At 53.6% G+C, this 7,778-nt stretch overlaps 1 protein-coding gene across 1 annotated transcript; it reads right to left on the bottom strand.

Moving 5' to 3' along the window:
- Positions 1-802: 802 nt before the first annotated feature.
- LOC102694588 (sepiapterin reductase) lies at positions 803-6,506 on the bottom strand. The gene is made up of 3 exons (XM_006626496.3): positions 5,914-6,506; positions 4,835-5,125; positions 803-2,246 (listed from the first exon to the last, which is right to left on the bottom strand). The coding sequence occupies exons 1-3, from the start codon at positions 6,215-6,217 to the stop codon at positions 2,056-2,058; spliced, it is 786 nt and encodes a 261-aa protein (XP_006626559.1). The 5' UTR covers positions 6,218-6,506; the 3' UTR covers positions 803-2,055.
- Between the last annotated feature and the right edge of the window lie 1,272 nt (positions 6,507-7,778).

Genomic DNA, 7,778 nt, shown 5'->3' with positions numbered 1-7,778 from the left:
GCAGCTGGGAGAGCGTGGGCTGTGTGGCCACCAGCAACCTTTTACCAGAGTGGCGGCCTGAGCCCATTTCCAGAAACCTCCAGAACAAAGAGCTGCCCTCCGCTGCCCTCCCCCACCCCCCGCCACCCCCAGCTCTGGCTGGTCTCACTGACCAGTCCCATCACAGTGTGACAGCAGGGAGAGGGGAGAGAGGGCTCAGCCCAGCCCCGAAGGACAGCAGGGTCTTGGGAAAGGAGGGCAGGGCGGACAGGCAGACCCAGGTCCCATCAGATCCCCAGAACCGGCCTTCGCAGGAACAGCCCCTGGAGACACAGCTCCTCTCGAGCTCCCTGTGAGCTCACAGCTGCTGCTCCTCAGAGACCAGGAGGAAACCCGACACACAGCGCACAGTCACAACAGCCCGCGCCGGGAAGCCTGGAGTCTCTCGGAGACTCTGCTGTTCTTCAAGACTGAAGGCTCACACTATACCGAACGTACCAGGATTTTTTTTACCGCGAGCAGTTTCTGAACCTTTTCTGAACCTCTCAGAGCGCCACAGCAGCGTCCCCGGGCAGTGTCAGTGTGACCCCACACCCCACACTCCTGCAGGACGTACACAGCGCATTCACCCCACTGTCCACCCCTCCACACGCTGGCCAGGCTCAGTCACGTCACCCCTGGTCCGTAGTGCTTCTGCACCCTGATCCTGAGGAGGGACAGGGCCGGGCGCAGGGATCAGGAGGCAGGAGTTCCCAGCCCATCCGCAGGCACAACGCAGGGATGATCCCGATGGATCTTCTTCCACAACAACACCGCAAACAACTTCTTCAATGGATTTTATTTATGACAAAATACTCTCCCGTACACCAGAACACTCACAACTGAGACAAGGGTACTGTGCCCAGATTTTCAGACATCACTGATACATTAATAACAATATCATCAACAATAACAGAACACACGTTCTTAAGGCACTGCACAAACTTCTGAACGCAGACTGGGACCAGAGCCCCTCCCCCTGCCCTGTCCCACCCCACAAGGGGGCGCCACAGCCCAGCCACCACCTGACACACGAGGACGAGAGGGACACAGCTCTCTGCGGCATCCCTCACTGTACGCTGGTTGTGTGCTGAAACACTGGCAGGGCCCAGAGCATAAGAAATCATTAAACAGTAGAAGGTGTGCACACTGCGCATCTCATTGCTGTGAACAATTCCTTTGGACAGAATTGCAGTATCTTTGGGGCTGCCTTCTCTCTCCTAGGGCACCCTACACCCAGCACCCCACAGAGAGGCACAGTCAGAGCCATCAGCTGTAATACAGAGGCCTCAGTAAAGCATGAAAGATTGGTCTCTTCTCTCGTGAACGTGTGCTTCTGAAGCCGTCCTGTCCGGCCGATAAGAAGTCCACTCACTGAGCTTCTCACCACTCAGGAAAAAGCACAGCACACAACCAAAATCAACCAGGTCACTGCAGAGGGGTTACAGAAGCGGGAAAATAAGGCGCAGGACACAGGGTGGGAGACGAGACAGGAGAGACAGGAGCCCACTTCACTGCTCTGCGCTCACAGGCTCCGAGAGTCCAGGTTTGCACAAACAGACAGTTGAGGAATGTGATCTGTACTTCTTCAAACTGGAATGACGACCAGACGTATTCAGTGTTCTGTCCAGCAGCGAGTCAGCTGTATCACTGTTTCAGTAGAGTTGCTGTGGTCCAGTTACAGGTCAGTGGGGTGGCTGTGGTCCAGTTACAGGTCAGTGGGGTGGTCCAGTTACAGGTCAGTGGGGTGGCTGTGGTCCAGCTGCAGGTCAGTGGGGTGGCTGTGGTCCAGCTGCAGGTCAGTGGGGTGGTCCACTTACAGGTCAGTGGGGTGGTCCAGCTGCAGGTCAGTGGGGTGGCTGTGGTCCAGTTACAGGTCAGTGGGGTGGCTGTGGTCCAGCTGCAGGTCAGTGGGGTGGTCCACTTACAGGTCAGTGCACTGGTAGGTTACAGGTCGGTAGTGTAGTGTGGCTCCAGTCTAAATACAGGACAGTACGATGGTCCAGCTGGCGTAGCTGTGTGCTGTGGCGGGGGGGTCTAGATGTCGTAATAGTCGATTTGTGCCCCAGACTGGTACTGGTCCTCGAGCAGCAGCTGCGCCAGCTTGGCACCGGACTGGGAACAGGACAACAGCCCCCCCTTGCTGTGCATGTCGGAAAAGGACTGTCGGACCTGCGCGTCCCCAGTGAGGCTGCGAGCCTGCGTCTGCATGTCCGTGTCCAGAGGGCCTGCAGAGAGAGGCAGCGTCACGTCAGGGAGACAGAACAGAAACACTGAAGTACAGAGAAGGAGAAGGTGCCCACTCACACTTACACCCCCACTGACCTCTCTCCTCCCACTGTCACTCCTATCTCTCTCTCCACCATTCAATTCAAACAGCTTTATCGGCATGACAAAGCATATACAATTGACAAAACATCTACAGACATTTACAATACAGACACATCATAGTGCATGTACATATAAACATATGGAGAATTATTGAGAGACAGGCTCACTATTCCTCAGGCTGGGACAGGAGATCACACACTGTATTATTATTATAGAGAGACAGGCTCACTATTCCTCAGGCTGTGACAGGAGATCACACACTGTATTATTATTATTGAGAGACGGGCTCACTGTCTGTTCCTCAGGCTGGGACAGGAGATCACACACTGTATTATTATTATTGAGAGACAGGCTGACTGTTCCTCAGGCTGGGACAGGAGATCACACACTGAATTATTATTATTGAGAGACAGGCTCACTGTCTGTTCCTCAGGCTGGGACAGGAGATCACACACTGTATTATTATTATTGAGAGACAGGCTCACTATTCCTCAGGCTGTGACAGGAGATCACACACTGTATTATTATTATTGAGAGACAGGCTCACTGTCTGTTCCTCAGGCTGGGACAGGAGATCACACACTGTATTATTATTATTGAGAGACAGGCTCACTGTCTGTTCCTCAGGCTGGGACAGGAGATCACACACTGTATTATTATTATTGAGAGACAGGCTCACTGTCTGTTCCTCAGGCTGGGACAGGAGATCACACACTGTATTATTATTATTGAGAGACAGGCTCACTATTCCTCAGGCTGTGACAGGAGATCACACACTGTATTATTATTATTGAGAGACAGGCTCACTGTCTGTTCCTCAGGCTGGGACAGGAGATCACACACTGTATTATTATTATTGAGAGACAGGCTCACTGTCTGTTCCTCAGGCTGGGACAGGAGATCACACACTGTATTATTATTATTGAGAGACAGGCTTACTGTCTGTTCCTCAGGCTGTGACAGGAGATCACACACTGTATTATTATTATTATTATTATTATTATTATTATTATTATTGAGAGACAGGCTCACTGTCTGTTCCTCAGGCTGTGACAGGAGATCACATACTGGGCTGCCAGTTCAACTGAGTTCCCTCTTCCCTCTCCCAGTAGGTTTGGGAGCTGTTGTGATTCTGGGAGGTGTGGGAACTCTCGGATTAGATTTCTGAATTTAGAGAAGAATGTTTCTCTAATCCCAGAGTATCTGTCACAGTGCAGTAGGAAGTGCACCTGTCTCTACAGTGGGAGCACAGCCTGTCCTCTCTGGGCAGCCAGGTCTGCCTGTGTCGCCCAGTTTCTATGGCCAGGCTGTGGTCACTCAGCCTGTATTTCGTCAGGGTCTGTTTCTTTTTGCTGTTTCTTATCTTGATCAAATATTCAGCTAGTGTCTGTTGTCTGTCTAGGGTTCTGTAGCATTCCAGTTGATGTTGTGTTTGTGTGTGTGTGTGTCCCAGTGTGTGAGATATTGCTGTTTGATCTGTGCTGTGATGTGCTTGTGTCTGAGTTGTGGTGCTCTAGCAGTGCTGTCCTGAGGCTGGTTAGTGTTGGTGTGGCTCAGGTCAGTGAGCCTCAGGACCAGCTGGCTCAGGGGGCTCTGTTTTGGGCTCAGCAGGGCTTCGTGGTGGTAGAGGTTTTGGTTGCTGTTTTTAGGTGTAGCCAATACTTTAATACTCTTTTCTGTATGTTTATCAATAGTGGGTACTGGCCTAATTCGGCCCTGCACCCGTTGTTAGGAGTTTTTCTCTGCACACGGAGGATGTTTCTACAGATCCCATTTGCAGAGTTTCTGTGGGGTGTTTGTCCCATTGAGTGTAATCCTGGTCTGTGAGGGGACCCCACACTTCACTGCCGTATAGGGCAATGGGTTGGATTACACTTTCAAATATTTGGAGCCAGATTCTTGTTGATGGGTTGATGTTGAAAAGCCTCCTTCTTATTGTGTAGCTAGGTGAAAACTCACAGATGAGCTGATAGTCAGACCAATATGTATGTGTAGCTGGATGTGTGCTTCAATGTGTTGTTGAGTGTGAAGTGGTACCTGTTTCCCTGAGATCTGGTTTTCTTCTGGAAAACCATGACTCTGGTCTTGTCCAGATGGGCTGTCAGCGCCCAGGTCTGACAGTCCTGCTCCAGCAGTGCCAGGCTCTGTTGCTGACCCTGTTCTGGGTCCAGATGGGCTGGCAGTGCCCAGGTCTGACAGCACTACTCCAGCAGTGCCAGGCTCTGCTGTTCGGGGTCCAGATGGGCTGTCAGCGCCCAGGTCTGACAGTACTGCTCCAGCAGTGCCAGGCTCTGTTGCTGACCCTGTTCTGGGTCCAGATGGGCTGTCAGCGCCCAGGTCTGACAGTACTGCTCCAGCAGTGCCAGGTTCTGCTGCAGCCCCTGTTCTGTGGGCAACAGCAGGACCAGGTCATCTGCACAGAGCAGTCCCTCTCCTCTCTCTCTTTCCTGTCTCCCCTCTCCCCCCAGTCTCTCTCTCCTCTCACCGGGTGCGTAGTTCAGCACTCTGACATCAGGCTCCTCCTCAGCCAGCACCCTGAACATCATGTGTCTGGCTGCCTTGCCGGTGCAGTACAGCACCCAGGAGCGGTAGGGCTGCAGGGCGCACAGTGAGCTGATGTTGACCACGCTGCGCCGAAGCCCTGGTCGCCGCGGGAACGCCCCCAGCACGCTCGCCGTCAGGCTGAGCGCCGAGCTCACGTTCATCGACAGGTAGGCGTCCACCTCGCTGGGGTCCGTGAAGCTAACCGCATTGCGGCTGATGTCACCGAGGGAGCCTGGGAGAGAGACAGAGTTCACCGTCACTGCGTGTCGCTACTGCTACACAGCTGTACTGCTGCCACTGAGACACCAGACCGGTCCTGCAGGCCCAAACCCTCGCGGCGCCGCTACACCGGACCGGTCCTCTGTCGCTACTGCTACACATCTGTACCACTGAGACGCCAAACAGAACTGCTCTCCAGACCACAGAGGATTCTTGCTCAGCATGTAATACTAAGGATATATGAATTATAGTGTTTTCAAAGCATATACAACTAACAGAACATCTACAGACATTTACAATACAGACACATCACTGTCTGTTCCTCAGGACAGGAGATCACATACTGGGCTGCCAGTTCAACTGAGTTCCCTCCTCCCTCTCCCAGTAGGATTGGGACCCGTTGTGATTCTGGCAGGTGTGGGAACTCTGGGATTAGATTTTTAAATTTAGGGAAGAATGTTTCTCTAATCCCAGAGTATCTGTCACAGTGCAGTAGGAAGTGCACCTCTGTCTCTATTTCTCCCCGCTGGCAGTGGGAGCACAGTCTGTCCTCTCTGGGCAGCCAGGTCTGCCTGTGTCGCCCAGTTACTGTGAATTCTGTGTTCCGTGAGAACAGCTGACCAGCAGTAACGATCTGCCAGACTCACCGCAAATCAGTTTTATATACAGTATGATGAACTCTTAGCAATAGCTACATGCCAAAAGTGCCCAAAACAAACGGCGACAAGTCGGTCAGGAATATTGCAGATTTTAGTTGCACTTATCCGAGGCTGGGCTCCGAGCCTCTTCCCTCAGCCTCACCTGCGTTGTTGATGAGCAGCAGGTGGTCGATGTCCTTCGGCGCCGCCTCCCTGGCGACCCGCACCGTCTCCTCTATCCCCTCCCTGCGGGCCAGGTCGGCCGTCACGCAGCGCACCTCCACGCCGGCCAGCTCCCCGCTCAGCTCCCCGCTCAGCTCCAGCAGCCGGTCCCCGGAGCGGGCCGCCAGCACCAGCACCGAGCCCGCCTGCAGCAGGCCGCCGAGCTGCAGGGCCAGGCTGCGGCCGAAGCCCTTGGAGGCGCCGGTGATGATGCACACGGCCTTGCCGAGGTCCGAGCCGGGCATCGCGCTGAGATCTTCACGGGCACGGCCGCTCAAAAACACCGTTTTCCTCGGCGGCGGGAAGTGGGCGACACGCGTGGGCCTCTCTGCTATATAACCCCGGCAAGGTCCGGACCCGTGAGGCTGTCAGAGGGTGCTGACCGAGGCGAGGCGGATCGGGAATGCGCGGCAGGCGGGGGGCCGGCCTTGTGACTCCCCTCCCCGGCGTGGGAGAGGCACTGCGCCCGGGGACAATCACCCTCCGCGGCCGGGGCGCGTTTGTCCGGGGGAATAGGTAAAAAATAACGCAATCTATGATAATCACATTAAAAAATGTATGACATTTATATTTTACTATTTTTTTTTAATTAGGTGCTTGTAGTTGCGCTTTATAAACTCAGTGCGTCGATTGAGTGTGAGGAAGAAGATGCGAGCTGCTCATCACCTGACAGGAACCTTTGCTTTCTGCCAGGGTTCCCCTTTGCGCTGGTTAGTACCCGCACCCCCCCGGGCAGCCCCGACATCTCCTCCCCCAGGTCCGGACCGACACTGCACAGTGTCTGCAAAAATATTATTATTATTATTATTATTATTATTATTATTATTATTATTATTACCTTAATTTTAGGTAATAAAATGAAGGTAATAATATAGTGCCTTTCATTAAAGAGGTTTCCCAAAGCACTTCACTGTAAGAAAAATGCACACAATGAGAGGAGACAGCAGTTACAATGAGGGACAGGTGAGTGTGTACTGACCAGGAGAAGGACAGGCAGGTGAGTGTGTACTGACCAGGAGAGGGACAGGCAGGTGAGAGTGTACTGACCAGGAGAAGGACAGGCAGGTGAGAGTGTACTGACCAGGAGAGGGACAGGCAGGTGAGAGTGTACTGACCAGTAGAGGGACAGGCAAGTGAGTGTGTACTGACCAGGAGAGGAACAGGTGAGAGTGTACTGACCAGGAGAGGGACAGGCAAGTGAGTGTGTACTGACCAGGAGAGGGACAGGCAGGTGAGTGTGTAGTGACCAGGAGAGGGACAGGCAGGTGAGTGTGTACTGACCAGGAGAGGAACAGGTGAGAGTGTACTGACCAGGAGAGGGACAGGCAGGTGAGTGTGTACTGACCAGGAGAGGGACAGGCAGGTGAGAGTGTACTGACCAGGAGAGGGACAGGCAGGTGAGTGTGTACTGACCAGGAGAGGAACAGGTGAGTGTGTACTGACCAGGAGAGGGACAGGCAGGTGAGTGTGTACTGACCAGGAGAGGGACAGGCAGGTGAGAGTGTACTGACCAGGAGAGGGACAGGCAGGTGGGAGTGTACTGACCAGGGGACAGGCAGGTGACAGTGTGCTGACCGGGGACGGGCAGGCTTGGGCAGTCCATGTCTTCTGAGGTCAGCAGATAGTCATCAGCTGGTCCCTAGCAGTGTCTCTCCTCAGATTAGGGAAGGATTCTGCTGAGCCCTACAGGGTATAAGGCCCTCATGTAACTTGCAGTCACTTGCACTGTAAGCAGTCACACTGCTGTCCCAGAGTACCTTCCCTTTGGAGCCCAACATGCCTGCCAAAAGAACAAAACAAGATCTG

This window comes from Lepisosteus oculatus, chromosome 3 (assembly GCF_040954835.1).
Source record: "Lepisosteus oculatus isolate fLepOcu1 chromosome 3, fLepOcu1.hap2, whole genome shotgun sequence".
NCBI lineage: Eukaryota > Metazoa > Chordata > Actinopteri > Semionotiformes > Lepisosteidae > Lepisosteus > Lepisosteus oculatus.
This window is presented reverse-complemented; position numbering and strand designations above follow the sequence as displayed.

Coding starts and splice junctions, on each gene's coding strand:
- LOC102694588 (XM_006626496.3), bottom strand. CDS start 6,217: ATGCCCGGCTCGGACCTCGGCAAGGCCGTGTGCATCATCACCGGCGCC. Junction 5,126..5,913: donor GCTGCTCATCAACAACGCAG/GTGAGGCTGAGG, acceptor TCTCTCTCCCAG/GCTCCCTCGGTGACATCAGC. Junction 2,247..4,834: donor AGTGCTGAACTACGCACCCG/GTGAGAGGAGAG, acceptor CTCTCTCTGCAG/GCCCTCTGGACACGGACATG.